Below are 25,474 nucleotides of genomic sequence, written 5' to 3'. Positions count from 1 at the left end.
TATATATCTGTGTCCTACTCCCGGAGTTTATATGGGCTCTTATGGGAATACCTCCCCACAAAATCCGGAGGTGTTCTCCAATCCCTCACATGGAGTATGTATGTTTGTCCTGTGCTGGGGGTTTAATATAGACCTTATGGAGACAATTCCAACCCTTGCCTCATTCCTCTGAGGCAAAAATAATATTTTTGTTTGTTTTTATTTTCTTACAGCGATCTCCTAGAAATTGTTTACAGTTGCCTAATGATGTTTCTTGAAATGTCATAACTGAATCCAGTTTCAGAGACCACGACTACGTATGCTGTTGTTCCGGCATCGGCTTGCGCGGTCGCGATAGCATTTACGAAATCTAACTCAATCTGGATGTCACTTCTCGAGCGATCTGTGCTCATTGGGTGGAGATGAGTGTCTATCACCAACAGTGGATAATCATTCTTGAACTCTGAAGGAGATACAAACACATTGGTGTCTCCAAAGTTCACCAGACGATATCTGACCAACTGTTCGTATAACAGTCTCCATTTGCCTTCAGTGATGTGTATGTTCTGCATTTCTTGAGGATAACGTTCTCCGTTTATTTTCACTGCGACATTTTTTATGTTGCAACTATCAAAACGGGAGGGAATTTTCTTCTGATCATTCCAACGGCTAGTTTGCAACCCCACAATGACAAATTTCGGGTTGTATACATTTCTATAAACGTTTGTGATATCGAAGTTGAAAGAGGCCCCGAAAACACCTTTCTTTTCAATACACTGCCACTGGTAATAGTTGTATACCAATTTACTATGATCACTCAAACGGGTTAACCCATCGATCAATTGAATCTTGCTGGTGGCCGTATACTCGACTAACGGAACTCGAAGAACGAAAGATTTGATTTCGACTTTTCCGTCCTCTGGTATTGTATCTGTTGCGGCTGATCCTTTCCAAACGAATAGTGCATCGTTATCTTCAGCACGGGTGAATACGACTTCGAATCCGCCTTTGTACATAGGATACCGTAGATGATCGAAGAAGCCGAGACCGAGGTGTGCAAGGGTACCGATTACTTCGAAGTTGCCTCCACCAGTGAACGTGGATACGAAACCACAGTTTGCTAAAGAGTTCTTGTTCGAACTGGAATAGTTGAGGATTCCCTTGACCGTGCTTGTGACACCAGGATAGTCGACAGTGTCGATTGTGGTGTTATGTTTCTTGAGTTCAATTCGAGTAAACAGAAACGGTGCGAAATTGTCTATGAGTTTAATGTTTGTTTTATCGGCATAAGCAGCCCCGTCAGATTTCTTGACGACTTTACCACAAATGTGAAATTGTATTCCTGAATCGTAAAACGTGTCACCGTGATCGAGTTTGAAAACCGTGTAATTATTTGGAGTGTTGAAATTGAGTTCAGACACCGGCATGACAGAGCGGTATTCGCTCTTCACCACACCGCTTGAAAACTGATTGTATGTAGCATCCATTTGTGTTGGTTACTTAATATAGGCTGAAAAAAAATATACTATGTTAACATTACGATTTTACTCTTTAGGCCTCATGCTCAGTAGCGAACTCAAGAACCGTGTATTAAATCCGTGATTATGTTCGTGTTCTTCAAGGAATTCCTTGGACACGTTTTGATACTTTATGATGTAGTACCAATCTACGTTGCCTGCAAAATCGTGTATGAATGATTCAGACAGTGTTTGATATTTGCTGACCACATACCAGCACTCGTTAAAGTTTATAGCCATTTCCCGGAGGAAGCTCTCATCGAACTTTGTCCTCTTCAGTACGGCATACCAGTTTACGCGATGGAAATACGTGCGTAACATGTCGATGCTGAAATCGTAGTTTTCGGATAGGAGACCCCAGTCGAGCTCCTTAGCGTATTTCATAACGAACTCGTCTGTGAGAACACCCTTAGGTGCTTTCGCTTCCCGAGAAAGAATCGTCCATGTGTTTTCCATGTTGTACTCTTTCTCTCACTTATATACATACAGACGTTCCTAGGCCGAGACCGAGTTTGCGCTTCATCCACATTGCACCGGTGGTACCGAGTGCGACAGCGCGTTCGTTTAGATCGGCGTCAGAAGACGTGACCCTATTCCAAGCAGCGTCTTGCAATTTCTTATCTGCCACCCATCGGTCTTCGGCACGCCTATGATCCCGATACCATATGTCATGTTTCTTGCACGCCTCATCTAAGGGGTTGACTCCTTTGTCACCACGAGCCAGGCGATCAGATAGCTTCGTACCAGGTCCGCAATAATTGTACGTATCAAGATTCCAATTACGTGGAGCGTGTAGCTCAAACGGTAAACTATTGATTAAGTTGTTCAACAACCCCGATCCTTGAATAGCGTGTTCAGGTAACGCTGACAGACAGCGTATGAGATACTTCAATCCGTTTGGTCGTTCGATTAGCTCCTGCATGCGGTCGTATATGAATTTCACGACTGACAGTTTCTCGTTGTGAAAGTTATTGTTTCCAGCAGCCTCCTAAGCGTGTATGAAATTGAGCCGACTGATCAGTTCGTTTAAATCCTTTATGTACCGATATTCGATTGGTGTTTTGTCATCGTACCGTTTCAACCCAGACCCAACTGTCTCTGTGGGTGTTGATGTAGTTGGGGTTGCGGATTTATTCATCTCATCCCAAATGGGTTTGATCATCTGTTTCCACTTTTGACCCTGACTTGATTTCGGTCGTCTAGTCGAGGGATCGTTCTTTTGATACAACGAGTTGGATGTCAACAGAATTTCCTTGTATGAATTCCAATCGTCAGATGTGTACTCATCAGACTTAACAAAACCTTTATTCGTCAAGAGTTTCCAAAGACCTTCACTGCCGACAAAACTTTTACCTGACATCACTATATCATCGTAATTAAAGGTGATTGGTTCTGATCCAATTTTCAAACGTTCACTCGTCACATCATAATAAATACCAAACTGTGAATCACTTGCACGAGGTAAGTATCTCGCACCAACACTGCCCAAATTGATTACATTTGAGTCCACCAACTGCCTGATTGATTTGTTCTGAACGTTTTCAGGTTCCACTTCATCTTCGTTATCGAAGGGAATTTGTTTACGATCTGGTGTACTGTATACTCTTGGTCTAAAGCGAGCAACCATTTGATTGTATTTTTGCTTTTTCAACCACTCCTTTGTCTTTTGTTCTAATAGATCATCTTTTTCTTTTTTCTCTTTTATTGCATCGGTAATGGTTTGATATTTCTTTTCCCTTTCTCGTTGTTCCTCTCTTTCTAAAATGTGTACGTTAGCAAATTGTTGTTGAAGTCTATTTTTTACATTTTCTAGTTGCTTTGCCTTGGTGACAGTCAACGGTTGTTTTTGGACATCTCTTGTATTGATTGTGGTGGATGGACTTTTTGTTGGAGACGATACAACTGATATCTCTTTAAGTTTTTGTTCACGTTGTTTTTGCTCTTCCAATTCAGCGTCATGAAACTTTTTCATCAGGTTACTCTCGATCGCTTCAAGTCGCTTAGCAGCTTTTGCATCCATCATAACCTGTGTTCACTTATATTATACAACGTCAGAAAAAACGACATATATCGTTTCTAGTATAAAGTTGGCATATCGTCGAAAAACGACATTTCAATCAAAAAACGTGATATAACATTTCTAGTATAAAAACGACATATCCATCAAAAAACGATATTTCATTCAAAAACGTAATATAACGTTTCTAGTATAAAAACGACATATCCATCAAAAAACGATATTTCATTCAAAAAACGTGATATAACGTTTCTAGTATAAAAACAACATTTCAATCAAAAAACGTGATATATCGTTTCTAGCTTAAGATGTGACATTTCACTTTGAGGTTGTAAATATAGTTTTCTTCAGCATGCATTTATATTTTCCAGAGTGTGCTTTTTTAGTGGTATTGATGGTTACAAATCCATGTTGTTCCTGCCAACACCGACGACAGAGCTTTTCAAACTCAGATAACGACATATCGGAACTGACAAAATCCTCATGAATACGTGTCAAGTAATGCTTGTTCTGTTGAAACACACACAGCAGATTTAGGTTGTTACGGATTACTTGCATATCGACACGACCATAGCTCTGACTCAGGTATATACATGATATATTTTTGTGACGACCTCTGATGTAATAGTCTTTGATTTTTGATTGCTCATCAAGTAAACAGTCATCAAACACAACCAGTGAATTTGGTTTGCATTCATCCAATGGAACCAAGTCGGAACAATCAGAGAAGAAGAATGCTATTTTGCAACCGAGGTTTTTCTGAACTCTTTCATAGTGCTTTTTTAAATCAAGATATGCTGGTTGTTCTATTGATCGACTGAACACGTAGAGATGTTTAAAAGCTATACCATCTTTGTTGTATATGAGGTTAAGCAGTAAATTCGTTTTTCCACATCCTGATGGACCAACGATCAAGCAACGAAGTGGTTTTGGGAAAACACCATCTTCCGCCCTTTCACCATCTCTACAGTAGACGTTTATTTCCATTGTCTTTACTTATAACACCACTTGGTTGGTTTCATAGGAAACTCCTTGACAGCCTAATGTCTCACCCTGTTGATTTAAACAGTAAGTGTGTTTGCATCAGTTGTACTGATCACAGTCTCGACTCTGTGTAGACGTTTAGATAGCTCTGAGAATTCAACTCCGTTAATGGCATCATATGCACTGTTGCTGCGACTGATGCCACAGATCTTTCTACCTCCTTTGATCTGAATACAGTCATTTGTGACTTCAAGACCTTTTAAAATACCATCAACTTTATCATTTACTTCTTCAAGCTGTTCTTTAACAACCACATCAGCCTTATCTATAGCTTTTGCAACTTTTACTATCCTTTTGTTCTTGGCACTAATATAATGTTTCTCGAACCCGACTTGTTTGTTTACAATGGAGGCCAGATCCTTTTTTGCCTTATTAAACAAGTTATCTACCTGAGAAATAAATTCTCTTTTCATGTTACTGATCTTTGAATCTGTATCATGCATGCAAGTGAATTCCAACGATGAAAGTTTTTCATTTAACTTATCTGTTGAAATGCTATTTTGGTTAGTACTGCTGTCAGCCAGTTCTTCTCCGAACCGATTGAATTTAAATATAGACATCATGATGCTCTTATAATGATACCAAGTCCAAGTACACCAGGTTTTCAACATTACTATTGAGTATCGGGTTGTTATCGTGATCAAGTATGTTGACTGTTATGCAGTGAACTGTTGTCAACCCAGGTTTCAAATCAACATATAACCTTTCCTTTGGTTGTTCAGATATCTTATACCCATGTGGAACTTGAGGGAAGAACGTGTATAGCAGTTCAGTTTCCGCATGTTTGTGATCATGTATGTCGTGGTTGACGAGACTGTTGTGCACTATATTGCAGTGTATCTCCGTGGTATCTACTGCCCTCAACTTTGGAGGTCTTGTTCCTGTCACTGTTTGGTTCTCAATGTGGTATAAGCTACTGTCAGCTCTCTTCTGTTTTTCTTTTGTTGGAGGATCAAAACCAAACAACTTGCAGCACGCTGGATCCATATAGAACTTCAATGGCGAGTACACAGAAAGAAAAACACCATTTTTACTCAGTCTAAATTTAGTAGGATCAACGTTTAAGCTCAAGGATTTTATGTAGTCCTTCGCAGTAGCTTCCATAGACTCAACCGTCCAGTAACCTCTTGTGAAAGTGAGAGGATTCGGTATTGCATGAACATCACTATCCCAGAAGAAAATATTTGCTTCATCACGGACGTTGTAAATATTGTTGTCTGTAAAGAATGCAACAAGTGCCATACGATGCTTCACGTTCTCTTCCAGATGGATTGGGTGTTCCAAGTGGAGAGTGACGCGAGAGCTTGTACCTCTAAGTTTTAATAGTGGCATGGTACACTTATAATTTGCCCCACCAAGATTGCCATGAGTATTTGTCATCTCTTAAAGTGTTTATGATCGTGTTCCAATTTGTATCATCGTTTGAACATCGCTTCAGAACTTCAAGGCAGAGATGACCGCAAATAGGAGGGTCTTCAAACTCCTGTACTCGCATATCATTATAAAGCAAATCACGCTCGCCTAAATACTTCACAAGTTCAATTGGTGGTGGAGCGTTGCCAAATGAATCGAAATACAGCTTTTTACCATTATGCATTTTGATATAACAGGTCCAGTGTGTACCATTCGAGTCCAAGTCACCGAGATTCAAAATACCACATTCCATTTCCCATGGGGATTCTGGCAAAACTTCACGCATGAAAACACCTCGAAATCCTTTCAATCCCAACACTTTGGCCCATCGTTCGAGGTCACCAAGCGTTAAGGGGTTTATCCGTTTTTTTGTAATAGTAAAGCATCCAATTTCCTGTTGATACATCTTTTCAAACCAGCGCCCTTGGGATCCTTGTCTATTATCGTGTCCAACTCATTGTCAATCAAATGCTTCAACCATGGAATGAACCTTTCCTTCAGCATCGGTGCTAGGTGTCTTCTGACAACAGGTGAGATGAAACGTTTTCCACCAGGAACGGCACCCTCCACAAATTCCAACACTTCTTTCAGGAGGCCTCCCTGTTTATTTTTCAATAACTGGTCGTAGCTGAGGTTCAGCCGAATGCCTGTTTGGTTTCGTCTAGCTTTCTCAATAGCCTTATGCTGGACACTGTCTAACAGGATATGGTCCGTTCCACCACGACCTATGTCGTCACTCGTCAGCCCAATTATAGCACTTCTCCGTTTCTTATAGGCGATACGAAGCTTACGTTTCTGCCCTTCAGACAGATGAATGGTGTGCCTGTGCAATTCACTCATGTTGTGCTTATATCACTATAAGTACTCTTATTATAAGCTCGAAATGGTATACGTATTTTATTGTGCCAAGTGTAAAAGGAAAACCACTTCGACCAATGTGGAACGTATTAAGACGGTTAACAACAAGTGGCGGTTAAGAGGCCGGTGTGTTGAATGCTTACGCGAGAAGAGCACGTTCACAAAAGCGTCTGTATCAGGAATCGCTGATGTCAAATTTGAAGAGGCACTAGAGCTTCATCGACCAGTAACAAAAAAGTTTCCAAAACGTAAAATCGTCACTCTCTACATAGACGACCTGTGGGCAGCTGACTTGGTTATAATGGACCAGTTCTTCCGGGAAAACGATGGATATAAATATATGCTAAATGTGATTGATACATTTTCCAAGTACGCATGGTCTGAACCATTACTCAGGAAGAGCGGTATCGAAGTGACAAACGCGTTTGAAGCCATCATACGAAGAGCTAAGGACAATGGTCACAAAGCACCTAACCTATTACACACTGATAAGGGTAGAGAGTTCGTCAACAAGGATTTTAAATGTCTTCTCGCCAAACATGGTATAAAGATGTATCATACAGAGAATGAAGAAAAGAGCTCCATAGTTGAAAGGTTCAATCGCACACTCAATGAACGATTGAAAGTGTACTTTGAAGCTGGGGGTTCATTCCGTTGGATAGACATACTGCAGGGTTTGTTGAGTAAGTACAACACAAGTGTACACTCCACCATTCGCATGAGGCCGGTCGATGTGACTGTGAAAGTCGAGCCAGAAATTCGTAGCTTGTACCTCGATCAATTTCGATCAGTTAAACGTCCACAACCTAAACTGAGAGTTGGCGATCGAGTGAGAATAGTAGCAAAGAAAGATACGTTTGCCAACAAGTACGCTCGAAACTGGCGAACAGAGATTTTCACAATTTCTAACATTCAGTCTACAGCACCGGTAACATACAGAATCATCGATTGTGAAGGAGAAGAGATCCTGGGTTCGTTTTATGAAAAGGAATTGCAAAAGAGTAATTTCTAAGTTAATGGTTTATTGAATAGTGACCCCAGGGGAGGGAATGGATCCCATCATCTAAAATGAATCGTTTATCATCTTGGTTCGACAACACTACTTTATTGAGTGCTATGGTATAGAGGTCGTGACTAAAACTTCTAATCATGTTTATGGTTTTAGTGGTTTCCAAACCTTCAAACAAACATTTTTTGTAGTCGTCAAATGTTATTTCCTTCTCTGTGACTGACTTTTTGACTCCTTTTGACTTTTTGCATACACTACCATCCTCGACTTCATGAGCATACATCTTAGATCTTAGAGCAATCTGTTCTCGCATAATCCTCCCACTCAGTTCATCTTTCATTTTACCAAGGACCTTCTTGTTGACTCTAGGCATCCCATACGGATTGTTCTCAGGGTAGTCACTTGTATCAAAGTAATCTATCATGGTTTTCATTTCCTGGTAAAAATCAGAGGTGGCAATGGCATATTTCAAGGAATCAGTGTCTGTATACTGCAATCGTGCTTTGTCACCGTACTTCGATTTAATCACATTATAGTGAAAGTCGTAAATTAGAGTCTTTGAAACATCCAATACGCTCATACCAACATATATGGGTTTATTGAACAGGAGTTTTGTCCTTTTCATGTGCACAGCAGAAAGGTTTTCAGCAAATATTGTACGATCCTTGAATGTAGGTTGAGCGATCCATTTGACAATTTGTTTTTCCTTTGTCGCCAATCGCACATCCACTCTGTTACGTATGTTCTCCATTGTCTTCCCAAACACACCATTATTCATCAGTTTGTAAAACTCTTTTTCGAAATCGTTCTTTGCCTGAGTTCTCAGTTTTGTATTCAGATCAATATAAGTAGCTATCCAGTTTGATTGCTTAAAGGAAATGACTCTATGGATCTTCTTCAGTTTCAATCCAAGCTTGAGGTACAGCTTGAGATTCCTGTAATGAAGAACATACTTCTCTTTGTCATAAAGTGTTGTCAATAGTTTAACCTCTTTTCCTCCTGGTGGTACTCTCTGCTCTGGGGCAAGAGGAAGATCGGAATGCAAGTCGTGGGTATCTTTAGGATATTCCAAATCCACTTCAAGTATATACCCCGTATCGGCATTGTCGGGGATTTCGGTGACATCGATGTTTGTATCACACCATTTGAAATCTCCGTACGGCATGTGTTGAACCATTGCCCACCCATATAGGTTATTTGCATCTAAGTATACCAAATACTCAGTTGGTTTGCTCGAATCGTAATCATTCATGTAGGGGTTATTGGCTTTAGCATGGCGATTAGAACTTTGCGATACACCACCTCTAATTCCCTTCTCAATCATAAGTAGCATATCGTAATCTGAAATAAGTTCCAGTTCAACGTTCGTTGTTTTTAGCATAGCACTCCAAGCAAGACCAGGTGTTGTGAAAAACCATGCAGGATCTAGTTTGTACGTTGACATACACACATTTCGGAAGTTCTCCATAACATCAGCTAGTAGGAGGACATCTGATTTGTTGTACATCAATGTGTACTCTTTCATATCCTTCATTTTAAATGAATCCCACACTCTTTTAGCATGTTCATAATCTTTAGGGTCAACATCTGTTTTAGTGAGTATGTTGTAGAATTCTTCCTGTTTAGGTAAATGAGTTAGCTCATATTTGTCCTCACTGTCCATGTAATCATATGGGTAAATACCTTTTCTCAAAACCAGGTTCAACTCAGATTCATTGAAGTATTTAGCAGTGTGTGTAAACTGATCCTTCTGAAGGTTTTTGGTGAGTGCATCAAGGCTACTGGACATAAACTTGAACGAATCCAAGAACCTCAGTTCGATCATGTTCTGCCGTTTAACTGTGTATGATATGTAACGTTCTTCATTGTTTGGTATCACTTCTATTTCCTCATCATTCATACCCAGCATTTTAATAAACAAATGTGTGTCGTAGCCAGAGAGGTTGTGAATGAAGACAGGAATGAACTTGGGTTTCCTGTACAGAATGTTGCATTTGTTGTGTGCAACTCCTCTGAATTGTCCTGTCAAATGGTCATGATCAAGGACCCTATCATCTTCTAAAGGTTTTTCACAAATATGGCATGTTGTTGAGTTTGATATAATACGCTGGTCATCTACCGTTAAATCCATAGGTTTGATAGCCTCACTAGAATACAAATGCTTTATTTTTTCAGACTCCATCTCAAGTTGTTCCACAAAGACCCTTCCAGCATCTGCACCAAAGTATATGACAGGAGGTTTATAGTCTCCATCTTTGGAAACAATGTAATATGCAAAACTCATAGCCAAGTGTTTTTGGTAGCTTTGTGTTTGTTCAGTTTTGATGGTTCTGTTGGACTCAAGAAGACATTCAAAGTCTGCATACACCACGAACGGGACTCGCATTGACTTGTTGAAATCATTAAATTTGATAATGTTGATATTGTAGCACAACGGATTGAGTTATCAAATAATTAAATAACTTACGTCATCAATCCATAAATTTCTGTGGAGTACGCGTTTCAACCATCAGGTCATCCTCAGCTCCACTGTCACTAGGTTGAATCTGTTTCTATGTTGCATTGATCTTGTAGCAACAACGTCGATATATTAAATAAATAGGACAAACACATTTTACGTTCATTACACATACACGACACGTACGAAACATTTAAAAGACGATAAAACTACGATTATAACACCGTGCGCACGGCTGGACGGGCTTAGGTATGCGGCTACACTGACTTGGTCGGTGTCCTACACTGAACTTTGGACCATGACGTCATCTTCAGCTGGTTATCATTCTTTCATTGTCCATTAGCCTAATAATAGTGTCGTACACGGGATTCGAGTCAGAATGGATTTTTTCATTTAATATGTTTTGATTTTGTTTAAAACCCTTGTATATATTCAATTCTTCTAATCTGTCTAGCTGCTGTCCCTTTTTCTCCTTTACTATAATTTCTAAATTATTGTTTATATTTGTGTATTTATGCCCCTCTATATTTAAGTGTTCCGCATATTTTGATTTTGTACTCAGTTTTGCTCCTGTTCCTGTTCCATTATATATTACTTCTTTGACGTGTTCTTTAAATCTTAGATCAAAAGTTCTGCCCGTTTGCCCGATATAAAATGCGTCACAGTTATTGCAATTAAGCCTGTATACTCCTGAGTTCTTGTATTTATTCTCTCCAATGGATTTATTTGTATTTCCTAATAATCTCTGTATATTGTTATCTGATTTAAAAGATACGGTGACATTTTGTTTTTTAAATGTTTTACAGATAATATGCTCTGTTTTCTTTGAGTATCTAACAGACACATATTTTTTGTTTATATCTAATTGGGATGGGTTTGAAGATGTTTGTTTAGCCATATGTCTATTGTAAAGTTTGTCAATTATAGACGGGTCATAACCATTCTGCTGAGCTATATATTTTATTGTGTTCAATTCATTATTTCTGTCAGGGGTGCTCATCGGTATGTTAATTAATCTGTGCAACATAGAGTTAAAAGCTGAAAGTTTGTGTGCAGTTGGATGATAAGATGTTTCATGGATTATCTGATCTGATTGGGTGGGTTTCCTGTATATTCTGAAGTGGTGTTTATTATCGACATTAGATATGGATAAGTCTAAATAGTTAATACTGCCATTGGATTCAGTTTCAGATGAGAAGGTTATATTGTTATGTAAGGAATTTAAGTAGTTTTGAAAGATAGCCGTTTGTCTTTTATTGCCTCTGTACAAGCACAACACATCATCAACATATCTCCACCAATAGATTATTTTATTGTCATACTGGTTCCCGTTCAATATTTTTTCTTTCTCTAGATTATGTAAGAATATTTCACTGAGGATGGCTGAAAGTGGGGAACCCATTGCTAGTCCCTCAGACTGCTCAAAAAAATCGTCATTAAACCTAAAGTAATTTTGTTGAACAATGATACTGGTTGCTTTTATCACTTCATTTATCTCTTTATCGCTTAGCTTCCCCCCTTCTGTTAATCTATCCTTCAAAATGATTAATGTTTCCTCTACTGGAATGCTAGTGTACAAGCTCTTGATATCATAGGAAATCAAAGTAGCCCACGAATTTTACCCAAGGGTTATAAATAATACTGACATCTCATTTGATAAGGATGAGCAAGATTTGCTTGATAAAGGATTGAAATATTGCGTAAATATAAATGAAAAAGAAAATATTGTTAGTTCACTACTTGATGCAGAAAGTGCTACTCAATGTGTCCCCCATGACAAAAGAAACCAGATAAGATATGAAATCGTTAACAAAGTGAACAGCATTCAAAATATTTCACATAATAAGAATAATTTAGGTAAAACTGTTAAATCTATCAGGAATAAATTAGAAAATAACAATGCCTTAATTGTCAAAGCTGATAAAGGTAACACCATTGTTGTCTTACATAGAAATGATTACAACAAAAAGGTTATGGATTTCATCAATGATAATAACATTACTAGGCTTAATAGAGACCCCACACCCAAATACACCAGGGAAATAAATAAATTTATTAATGAAAGCAATGAACTTTTTAATGAAAACACAAAAAGATTTCTCAAGGTAACAAACCCGAAAGCTCCCAAAATAACTGGGCTCCCCAAAGTTCACAAAGAGGACATTCCAATAAGACCCCTAATTAATTTTAAGGAAGCCCCAGGTTATTTATTAGCAAAAAAACTCGACAGCATAATAAGAAATTCCATTGTTCTAAATGACAGCAAAAGTGTAAAAAACACATTTGACCTAGTTAGTAAAATAAAAGACATCACCATCCCACAGGGGGCTACTTTGATTTCCTATGATATCAAGAGCTTGTACACTAGCATTCCAGTAGAGGAAACATTAATCATTTTGAAGGATAGATTAACAGAAGGGGGGAAGCTAAGCGATAAAGAGATAAATGAAGTGATAAAAGCAACCAGTATCATTGTTCAACAAAATTACTTTAGGTTTAATGACGATTTTTTTGAGCAGTCTGAGGGACTAGCAATGGGTTCCCCACTTTCAGCCATCCTCAGTGAAATATTCTTACATAATCTAGAGAAAGAAAAAATATTGAACGGGAACCAGTATGACAATAAAATAATCTATTGGTGGAGATATGTTGATGATGTGTTGTGCTTGTACAGAGGCAATAAAAGACAAACGGCTATCTTTCAAAACTACTTAAATTCCTTACATAACAATATAACCTTCTCATCTGAAACTGAATCCAATGGCAGTATTAACTATTTAGACTTATCCATATCTAATGTCGATAATAAACACCACTTCAGAATATACAGGAAACCCACCCAATCAGATCAGATAATCCATGAAACATCTTATCATCCAACTGCACACAAACTTTCAGCTTTTAACTCTATGTTGCACAGATTAATTAACATACCGATGAGCACCCCTGACAGAAATAATGAATTGAACACAATAAAATATATAGCTCAGCAGAATGGTTATGACCCGTCTATAATTGACAAACTTTACAATAGACATATGGCTAAACAAACATCTTCAAACCCATCCCAATTAGATATAAACAAAAAATATGTGTCTGTTAGATACTCAAAGAAAACAGAGCATATTATCTGTAAAACATTTAAAAAACAAAATGTCACCGTATCTTTTAAATCAGATAACAATATACAGAGATTATTAGGAAATACAAATAAATCCATTGGAGAGAATAAATACAAGAACTCAGGAGTATACAGGCTTAATTGCAATAACTGTGACGCATTTTATATCGGGCAAACGGGCAGAACTTTTGATCTAAGATTTAAAGAACACGTCAAAGAAGTAATATATAATGGAACAGGAACAGGAGCAAAACTGAGTACAAAATCAAAATATGCGGAACACTTAAATATAGAGGGGCATAAATACACAAATATAAACAATAATTTAGAAATTATAGTAAAGGAGAAAAAGGGACAGCGGCTAGACAGATTAGAAGAATTGAATATATACAAGGGTTTTAAACAAAATCAAAACATATTAAATGAAAAAATCCATTCTGACTCGAATCCCGTGTACGACACTATTATTAGGCTAATGGACAATGAAAGAATGATAACCAGCTGAAGATGACGTCATGGTCCAAAGTTCAGTGTAGGACACCGACCAAGTCAGTGTAGCCGCATACCTAAGCCCGTCCAGCCGTGCGCACGGTGTTATAATCGTAGTTTTATCGTCTTTTAAATGTTTCGTACGTGTCGTGTATGTGTAATGAACGTAAAATGTGTTTGTCCTATTTATTTAATATATCGACGTTGTTGCTACAAGATCAATGCAACATAGAAACAGATTCAACCTAGTGACAGTGGAGCTGAGGATGACCTGATGGTTGAAACGCGTACTCCACAGAAATTTATGGATTGATGACGTAAGTTATTTAATTATTAAATTTGATGACCGTCCCTTCTTCTGGAAGATTTATTTTTATACTTTCATGTCTGCTGCAATCCTCTCTATGTCTGTCCAAACCTTCTTTTGATCCAAAGTGTAACAGACAACGTTTACACAACCATAACATATGATCATGTTTTGATATCTGTGATTGTACAAGTCTAGATAGATTCTTTATGTAACAATAATGGTTTGTGTCTGCAGACTTCAAGTAGAGCAGGTCTACATGTCTTTCCATCTCCTCGTTAGTGATTCTGAGAGGAACAACTGAATTTTCGATTCCGTGGAGAGTGTAAACATTGACAGAGATATTGGCACGTTTTTCGAACTTTGTAATGTCATCTAATTTCATGGGAAACTCAATGTCTTTGAAAACATCATCAAGTTCATGTTCATAAGCTCTATACATACTCACTCTATTAACATTATCCTTCGCAGGGTGTAAAGCTGCAAGGATAGACCACAGGAAACATTTCTGGTCATTATTATTTATGTTTATCACTGCTTTCTTGGATTCTATCTTCGGTGGAAGTTTCATGTAACTAGAACCCTTAAGAGGTGTGTATTTATTTACTCTGATTTCCAAATCAATGACCTTCATCAAAGTCCAATTAGAGCCAGTTGCTTGGAAGTCTTCAATCTCTGCAAGTATCTTTGCCTTTGCATCATTGTAATATTCAGAGATGTCCGTTGTTGGATACACAATTTTATTAGTAGTCTTGAAATTCATTAGTTGTTTTATTTTCTTGTCTTGAGCTACTCTCTGAAATTCAGCATGAAAGACAAAGTTGACTTTTATATTGCTTTCCACGACCATTTCTTCAATTTTTTCTTCAACCAAATTCGTGCACATGTTCAAAAACAATGTTGGATCCTTGACATTAGTCTTGTTGTCGATAACAAAAGTTCTGAGTCTTGACTTGAATGCTGTCTCAATTTGTCTTACCTCCAATGACCCGCTGTCATCATCACCTGCGTTGTTATCTTCTTGTGTCTGATCAGCCTCACCATTAGTATCATGCTCTACACCAACTTCCGGTGTTGGTGGTAGTGGGCTAATTGGAGATGGTGGGGGAGCAACCAAATCAATCGAACTTTCAGACGTTTCCCCAAGGGTTAGTCCAGGAGGATTACTCCCAAAGGTAAATGGTGATAGTGGATTATAGGATGGGCTGTCAGGAATATGGAGTGGAGATCGATAAACAGGACTGTTTGGTATATTCAGCTCTGAAGGAGAAGGAATAATGAGCTTAAGAGAAGGTCTACGGGGTTTCTTCAAAACAGAGTGTGGTTCATCAATCATTCCAAAATCAAAATCCTCAATAGCTTCTGCAAACTGTTCGTCTGTCACAAAATCAGTGTATTTTAGAATGTCATCCAATGCATCAATGAGATTTTGATGTGTAATTTCCTCCACAACATTTGGAACATCAGCTGATGTTGATGGGAGTGGGCTCTGAAGGGTCGTACGAAGGAATTTATCAGGTCTTTGAGGTCTAGTAGGTTTTCTCACCATAGCATTCAGATCAACATTGTCCATACTTGGGTGTGGAACATTAACACTCCTTTTAACCTTCGGATATCTTTTGACCAATCGCCTAATATCCAAACTAGACTTTTGAGGCTTTTCAGGACGAAGATGGTGTTTGGAATGCTGAGACCATTCTGACACTTTTACAGGTTTGATACAAATCCTACACACCTCCACACCGGTTGAACCAGCTCGAGGATACACATATTGTTTCACGGGTTCACCACTCGTGGAAGGTACAGCATGTTGATTGTTTATAGGTGGAGCAATCGATACAACATTTCTGGAACTCACACCTGCCATATTTTGAGTTTGTCTCAGCATGCTAATATGACGATCCGACAGTTTATGATGCTTCCATTGAACCGGTAGCATAGATACTCCACATAGCAAACATGCCTTCATTTTTGGGGCAGTGCTTTCGCGAACATCCACAGGTGGACGGCATCGTTTTGATTTCTGATGTCGGGCCAAGTTCGAAGTTGTAACAAGCTTACCACAAGTATCACACTCAATCTTAGACAGACGTCGGGGTTCCGTGGCAACGTCAGGTACCAAAGCCGGCTCACTAGCTTGTGTTGCAGCTAGACATTTCTTTGACTTTTGATGTCGTTTAAGATTCGCAACAGACACACTATCTCCACATCGGTCACAAGCTACCTTCACACTGTAACGTGAACTCTTCTCTTGAGGAGTAGCTTGAACAACCACCATATCAGCTCTTGTCTCTTGTGCGCTTGCGGTGTTAGAGCATTTCTTGGTTTTCTTGTGTCTTCCTAAGTAGGGCTTCGATACACGTACACCGCAGATTGGACACTGCACCTTAGTGTCAACGGGTAAGCTAGAACCGACTATCGGAGAAACGTCGGAACCGGCTTCCTCGTCGGTGAGCTCAAACGATCTCACGTCGTCATCCGAATCGACAGGCAGAGGTGACACGGTGATAACCATGCTTTCTGGGGTCGCGGTGAAAACCACGCTTTCAGGTGTCGCGGTGAAAACCACGCTTTCTGGGGTCGCAGTGAAAACTGCGTTTTCTGAAGAGGCGTTGGAAAACGAAGTATTGCTGTCCATGGACTGGCATGCTTCCAAATACACATCATCCATTTTCACGGGCGAGTGTTGTCCTATATAGAGTCTGGGCATACACAAAAAAGGGATGAGAAGCAGCAGTGCTTTTTCGATACACGTCCTCTTATAATACTGGAAGAAGCAACCAAGGGCATGAAGAGGACTAGCCTCTTCGCTAACGACAGCCAGGGTGTGGGGAGGTATTCCCATAAGAGCCCATATAAACTCCGGGAGTAGGACGCACATATATATACTACTACCAACCGAGCTTGAAAATGGGCAAATCTCTAGTCTACTGGAGGTTGGTGCAGAAACAACTTTTCGATGAGTGGAAGAGTAAACAGATGAGAATCCCTGGTCTGTCGGGGTTGATCCAGAACCGGCTTTTCCCTACTACTATCGCGCCGTGACCGCGGAGTCCTACCGACGTTCGCGCCGTTACCGCGGAGTCATACCGACGATCGCGCCGTGACCGCGAGTCATGACGACGATCGCGCTGTGACCATGGAGTCCTACCTACGATCGCGCCGTGACCGCGAGTCATACCGACGATCGCGCCGTGATCGCGAGTCATGACGACGATCGCGCCGTGACTGTGAGTCATACAGACGATCACCCCGCGTGATCAGACGTGACCCGCGAGTCACAAGTTACTATAGGTACCTGTAAACCCATTTTTTGGTTTTTATAGATCAGTGCCACAAATGGTAAAAATTGATTTCGTATGTGTTTTTTGGTAACTGCAAAACAGGTCTTTCTTTTTATGCACAGAAAAAAATCCCGTCCCGAAAATCGGGAAGGAAATAAAAATCCCGTCGCGTCCCGTCCTGAACTAAAAATTCAATCCCGTCCATCCCTAGGACGAGAAAAATGTCAAACTTTACAATTTTTAAGCATGTAAATTTTTTACAAGAATCCCCTAGGCCTATATATGTCAAGGTAGCCTTTATATTCTGTCAACATAGGGATGACCAATCTTTCTTCTTAAAGTATTGCGGTAATTATATATGTCGGCATTATTCTGAATGTGGGTGACTCACTAGACTTGCCGCCCTTCTTGTACTTGCTCTTGATGGCTGACAGTGAGATGCCTCCCTCGTCCTCAGACCCGTCCTGGTCAGGCTCCAGGTAGCTGGTGGATAGTCCACGCCCGGCACCTCTCTCTCTGGCTCTCTTCTGCTTGCTCTCTCTCTTCAATGAAGCTCTCAACTTCTCCTCTTCTTTCTGCTCAACATATTCAAAGTAATAAGTACCAAGAATTCTCTGTTAGATAAATATGTTATTTTCCACAACTAGTAAAAATAAGTTTTCTTAATAATGTTTCAGGATCTGGAATCTGATTACATTCACAGACAAGAAAGTGCCTCAAACATAACAAGATAAGATAAAGTGCACAAACCCAGATACAGTTGGAAAATTTAAATGACAATAAAAAACTTGTAGTGTGTAAATGAGTCAATTTTGTTTGTATATCCTCCATTTTCACTCATTGTAGTTTTTCAGGATTCGTTTGTTTAAGACAAAACAACTAAAATCTAGATAAGGTAAACTTAAGGTAAAAATAAGATTAACTTTGAACAAGGGATGGTTTTTTTATAACTCAAAAGAAGATCACATTGTATGGTTTATAATAAATTTATCAAAAGCTAAGGTGTAATTATTCTATCAATTTATTTTATAGAGGTGTGCGGATAGTGAAATTTCATTTCGGATCGGATTCGGATCGGATAGTTGAGGCTCGGTTCGGATCGGATAAAAAAGAGCCATCAGATTAATTGCAAATCTGAGGCGGAGAGAGTCGTGTAGACAAGCATTCAGGGAGCTTGGAATTTTGACCCTACCTTCCCTGTATATGTTGGAAACGGCTGTATACTGCCGGTTTCAACATAAGCCTATCCAAGGCACTGCTGTGCACAGCCACGGGACTAGAGCAAGGGAAAGTTTTCGCACTGTCCAACACCGAACAGCTGCATTTGAGAAACTTCCTTCTCAAGTAGGTGTCAGACTCCTCAACTGTCTTCCTGAAAGGCTTAAAAGTCTGGAAAGTTCCCTTCTATTCAAAACGAAACTGAAGCGTGACTTAATAAATCAGGCGGTGGATGAGTTCACTGCACACCGTTGGAGTTAAGGGCCACAGTATTATATTCCCCAGGGGTTATGAGTTAAATATTTTAAGGTTTTCTTGATAAATGTATAATGTTTTTTTTAGTTTTCCTCCATTTCTTAATGTATTGATTAATTTGTTTAAAGTTAAATTTAATATAAAGTGTAATTTTATAAAATAACCCCTATGTAATTATAAATAATAGAATCACACAATGTAAAAATGCTACACAATGTAAAAATTGTAAAGAGCAATAAATAAATAAATAAATAAATAAATAAATATTGGGAGGTTCGCATTCGGATGTTTTTCGGATTCGGATAGTTCGGCGCGGAAACATGTGATATTGGAAAAATAACTACCATGCTTGTACCGGAGACAAAAAGTAGTACCAAACTAAACTATTAAATGTTTCAACAGGATAAATTTTTTTTTTTTGAGCATGAGCGGGATTTGAAGGGGATGTGGGATAAAACAGGAGTTTTGGCTATGAAGTCCGTTTTTATTTACTATGCTTTATTTTAGTGAAAAACTAACCCCAATTGTAAATAATTACCTTAACAAAATATAATAGCAATGTTAAAACAACTATTTAAACACAATATGTCTAATTTAACACTCAGAATTTAACATCAAAAATCTTAAAGGATTAAACGGGATTTCTTAACCCAGTGACCGGGATTATATTCTTTTGGTCGTGTAGAAACACTGGGAGCTCGGTGCGTTCAATTAAAGCCAGTAATCAGAGGGTGATGATAGAATGTCTGTCGATGTTCGATGTTTTTTTATATCGATGGTAGGTTCCCGATGTTTTTGTTACGTCAATGTTTTTGTCAAACTTCAATTTTTTTGACCAAGTATTGAGGCGTAGATGCAAAATGTAGCATATCTGTAAAAAATGTAGTCTTTCAAGAGAAATTCCAGATTTTTTCCAAAATTCCCTGACTTTTCCAGACCAACAAAATTCCCTGACATTTCCAGGTTTTCCCTGACCGTACCAGCCCTGATCACAGTTCATTTGACAACATTAAAGTAGAAACAGCCCAAGGTCAAGTCACCTTGTGCAATACAATAGTTTTTTACAAGCTTTCTCCAGACCACTGGGGAGGGTCGGGTCTGATAAGCCGTCTATTGTCCACCCCCAAGGCCGTTCAACCCTCATTAGTGCTGCTCGGCTGCACTCAGTGGGGAACCCAATACCACAAATCAATCTTTTAAATGAATAAAAATATTTGGTAATAATTGTTTTATTGATATTCACCTTGAAATTTCAATAAATTTGGTGAAAAATTTGACAAAAATCGGCCAATTTGACCGATTATTAATACAGTACCAATAAAGTACTTTGGTAATTAAATATTAGGTAAAAATTTACCGATTTTCGTCAAGTTTTACCCCCCTGCTGTGCGCTATGTCACAAAAGCTGATAACGACATGGGTGATTAGTAGAGGTGTGCGGATAGTGAAATTTCATTTCGGATCGGATAGTTGAGGCTCGGATCGGATATTGGGAGGTTCGGATTCGGATAGTTCGGCGCGGTTAATAATAAGCTGCATATGCATTTTTAACTATAAAACACTGTAAAGCTGTGTAAATAAACTTAAATGACAATTTTGAATCATAGAATTTCAAATTAGCCACGTCCACAGTTTTTTCTCTCTTGAAAATCACAATTCACAACATCTATTTTCAAAAGTTGGTTGCTTGAATTAAGTACACTAGCAGCCGAAATCTTCACACAACACTTTAGCTCAGCAGGACTGATGTCAAACGTTTGGGCTTGTTTACTTGAGGTTATGTTTTATGTTGTTTCCTGGTTCTCACAAGACAAGGAGTTCTATCTCAAGTTTATTTTCACATTGTATTTTCTTACGTTTTTGGAACGGATTATTGGCCTTAAGTGGCATTCTGCGGGTTTGCCAAGTTTAGAAAACATCACTAATGCACTAAGCTGGGCTCTAGATTTGATGTTGTGGCAAGTTAATTAGGCCAATTAGGCTTTATAACTCTGTAAAAGGTGTGTATCCCTGAATTTATAAATTTCATTCTACAATTATTCACTGCCAAACATAATTCAGTAGAACCTTGATGAACCGAGAATTACACTAGCCTACATAACTTCATTACCCCAAGTAAAATACCAAGATAATTTTCAAAAATTGTATTTGAATAGTATAATCTTAGTTTGTCAAAAATGGAATGTATATTCAACAATTATTGCGGTCCATTATTGTTATGCAGTATGGTCCCAAATTATTGTTTTTGATTTTGAAACATCACAGTTCATTTGAAAAAATTAAAGTTGAAGCAGCCCAATGTCAAGTCACGCTTGAACAATAGTTTTTTTACAAGCTTTCTCCAGACCACTGGGGAGGGTCGGGTCTGATAAGCCGTCTATTGTCCACCCCCAAGGCGGTTCAACCCTCATTAGTGCCACTCGACTGCACTCAGTGGGGAACCCAATACCACAAATCGATCTTTTAAATGAATAAAAATATTTGGTAATAATTGTTTTATTGATATTCACCTTGAAATTTCAATAAATTTGGTGTAAAATTTGACAAAAATCGGCCAATTTATTAATCTAGACCTTGCATCCATCCCGGTCGTGTCACATCATTCCTTTACAGTTACCGTTGTTCGTTTAATCGTGTTAAATGTACCGTTTTTACGTGTTAATGTACCGTTTTTACGTGTTAATGTCCGTGTTCGTGTTCGTGTTTTTATGTACTTTATGTGTAATGACGACCTTCATATGAAGTGACCACCATTTGACATCCTTGACGCCTTCGCCTGAAGATGACTTTGTAAAAAGTCGAAACTAGTTGCGACACTAGCAACATTAGGATTACCACGAAGCAAGTATTTACACCATTTTAATATATTCAACGTAATCCGGAGGCTAAATTCTAAAATGAAATTTATTAATACAGTACCAATAAAGTACATTGGTAATTAAATAATAGGTAAAAATTAACCGATTTTCGTCAAGTTTTACCCCCTGCTGTGCGCTATGTCACAAAAGCTGATAACGACATGGGTGATTAGTAACCATGGCAACTAGGCAACTTGTTGAATGCGTGATGAAGGGAAACCCAAGAAATAGAAGAACAAAGAGAAAGTATAATGACGTTGTTATCTTTATACCCTTTTTACAATTGCTGTTATTGTTATTATCTAGGCCTATATGTAAGATTTTATGATTTTGTTTTATAGGTTTATAAAATAATTCTTTTTAACCACAAAAATATCAATTTATAATTTATCAACGTGCTTCTCTTCTGAAACAGCAATACCGGATGCATAATAAAGGTCAATGACCTAAAATATCATGATTGTGCAATATTGTATTTTGATGTTGAAATTCAAATCATGACAAAAGATTGTATATTTCCCCTGGTCCCTATCATTTAATCATTTAATATACACAATCAATGCTAAATAAACGTGGTTAGTTCTAATTTTATTGTTGATTATTCAAACTTTCTACACAATAAGACAATCCAAAGTGAAACCGGGCAATGAATACCCGAAAAACAACGCATCTTGTCCTCTGCCTGTGATTGGAATACCACTCGCCAGTCCTTTAGATTTAGGGAAGTAGTGCAAGTCTATATATAGCTCCAAGGTCGTACCAACCCCTTCCCCCCTCACGGCCTACTCGACTCACTGTTGCTACCCGTTACCCGAGCTCCTTTCGAGGTCATTGCCCAACCCCTCCCACCCTTCTATTGTGTTGCCTTTCTATTGTTTCTATTCTGACTTTTTTCGGGAAACATTAAATCTATTGTTTAAAAAAACAGCACAGAAGTAGGCTAGATTTTTATACTTTAAAACAGTACTGTAAAAAAACAAAACTATTACGCATAGCGCCTCTAGTATCAGGAGACAACCACGAGTTCACCCTGGTAGTTCATTTCTGCTTTATATCTGTTTGTTCCAGACGAATCTAATCGTAAAACAAAACAGCCGATAACAACTAAACTAGACATCGGTATTGCATCATACGGCTTCTTTGTCCTTTGCTGTTACGTCGTCGTTAATAATAATAATAATAATAAATCTTTATTGTCGTTTGGTAATATAAACATTACAATAGACAAGGTCAACATGTTTTGTTACATATGTTATACAAAATATTAAATATTCTACAGAAAATGTTAAAATAAAGTTAAAAGAATCTTAAAAGGATAAAGCATCAGTAATAATAAAAACTTTGAAATTAACAGGGAAAAGACCATAACAAGAACAAAGAATCATCAAGACTGCTTGGCCTCACATTTAAGCGTTGAAAAATCTACATTCTGCAAAAACTCTTCAACTGAATAAAAAGCACAACTTGTAAGCCAATCTGATAATTTTGACCTATACAAATGAATACTTTCCTGATTTCTAAAATATATTGGAAGTTTATTAAATAGTTTTATTTGCAAATATTTATAACTTTTGATAAATTTTGATAGCCTGGCTTGAGGAATATATAAATCTTTTGATTGTCTGGTGATATACCCATGGATTGAGTTGCAAGGAACCAATTTGTTCAGATTCTCTTTAAGGGAAACTAAATTGTAAAAAATGAAAATATTAGAGAGTGTCATGATTTTATTTTCAGCAAAAAATGCTTTGCCCCCGGAACCCTATCCGGAATTTCAAACATAATTCTGAGAGCCTTCTTTTGCCATGTAAAGACCCGGTGAGCTCCTGAGCTATTACCCCAAAGTATATTGCCATACAGCAAGTGTGAGTGAAATAAAATGTGGTAAACAATTAGAAGTGTTGGTTTAGAAACACAATTTTTAAGTTTTCTTATCAAACAACATACTCTTGACAATTTTGAAATGATATTATTGGTATGTATTTCCCAAGTGAGTTTAGAGTCTATGGATATTCCGAGTAGTTTGACAGAAACTGCATTGTCTGCTTCAAGATTACGCAAAGTAAAACAAATTTTTTCTGTTTTATCATGATTTATTTCCAGAAAATTACTTTCAAACCATAGCTTACCCAATTCAATGGCGTTTTCTATACTTTGGTTAGCAGAGTAAAAGTTGTCAGCTGATGAGATGAAGGTTGTGTCGTCAGCATATAAAATTGTTTTGCAAGGTATGGAGTTTGGCAAATCATTAATATAGAGAATAAACAAAACCGGACCCAGTACCGACCCTTGAGGAACCCCAGCAAGGACCTCCTTAAAATTTGACCTATGTTTTCCTAAATTAACAAATTGTAGTCTTCCACAGAGGTATGATTTTACAAAATTTAGTTTGTGCTCCATTATTCCATAAAATTCTAATTTCTGCAAAAGAATTGTATGTAAGACCGAATCGAAGGCCTTACTGAGGTCTAAAAGTGCCACACTAAGATAACCACCAGATTCAAAACTATCCAAAATATCAGACACCACCGATTCTATAGCCAAAGTAGTTGAACGGCCCGGTCTGAAACCAAATTGGTTATTGTTTAAAATATTATTTAAGTTAAGAAAATCAAAGATCTGGGCTTTAGCACAGGATTCAACTATTTTTGATAACACTGGAACCATTGAAATTGGTCTATAATTTGAAATAAGAAATTTATCTCCCTTCTTATAAAGAGGGATTGTTTTACTGATTTTTAAGCAATTTGGAAAGGTTGAAGTAGAAAACACCATATTAACAAGATGAATCAGTGGTTCCATAATGTAAGGAGCTATGAATTTTACAATTTTGTTTGAAAAACCGTAAGCATCTTCACTGTTTGATGGATTAAGAGATCTTATTATTTTTTTCATATCATTCTCTGTTACCAATTTCCACAAAAATTTATTTCTAGAACGATTAGCATTATTTAGAAAATTAGAGAAATCCAAACTCCTACCTTGCTCAACATGAGCCTTCTCTACTACCTTTTTTCCAACATCTATGTAATGGTTATTAAAATCATCTGCTGAAAAAGGTGGAACGGTATTATTATGTTTGAAAAAATCCCCACTTTCTGATTTTACTATTTGCCAAGCAGCCTTACATGTATTCCTTGAACTGCTAACAAATGTCTCATTATAATTAATCTTAGCCACTTTAACCCTTTGGATGCCAAGAACTTTTGCTGTTTTCTGTGCGAGAACGGCCAGCTGAGTTTCCTGTGTGTAACCATCAGCTGCCAGGGCTACTAGCCATATGACAACCAGAATTGCCAGGCCAAATCATGTGATTTTGCAAAAAAAAAAACAAAATGTTTTAAAAAAATAACTATAACTTCCCTTATAATATAGATAGAACCTTATTTCTTTTTTTGTTTTAAAGATAAATATGTGCTCTAAACGTTGATATATATTTAAACTAAATCTGGTCAAAAATTTTTTTTACAACTAATAAAATGATATAAAATAAAAAATTTTATAAAAAATATTTATTTTTTCAAACTAAAAAATTTGGTCTAAATTTCACTTAACTTATTAACCAATACTATATTTCGATTTACTATGTTGTTTTGTCATAGTACACCAATTTTCATTAATTTTGGCCAATAAATAATAATAAAAAA

The 25,474-nt window shown here is 37.7% G+C and overlaps 1 protein-coding gene across 1 annotated transcript in view; it reads right to left on the bottom strand.

Moving 5' to 3' along the window:
• The window catches only part of LOC128998181 (another transcription unit protein), a 111,414-nt gene that overhangs the window by 16,598 nt on the left and 69,342 nt on the right, over positions 1–25,474 (bottom strand). Inside the window, exon 9 of the mRNA XM_054424200.1 lies at positions 17,888–18,071. Coding sequence (XP_054280175.1) covers positions 17,888–18,071 — 184 coding nt within the window. The remainder of the gene's footprint in view (positions 1–17,887; positions 18,072–25,474) is intronic.

The sequence above is a fragment of the Macrosteles quadrilineatus genome, unplaced genomic scaffold (assembly GCF_028750875.1).
Source record: "Macrosteles quadrilineatus isolate MER2022 unplaced genomic scaffold, UCM_ALF_1.0 Scaffold_1__1_contigs__length_201487025, whole genome shotgun sequence".
NCBI classification, from domain to species: Eukaryota; Metazoa; Arthropoda; class Insecta; order Hemiptera; family Cicadellidae; genus Macrosteles; species Macrosteles quadrilineatus.
The sequence above is the reverse complement of the archived record's forward strand: the minus strand, read 5'-3'. Positions and strand labels throughout refer to the sequence as shown.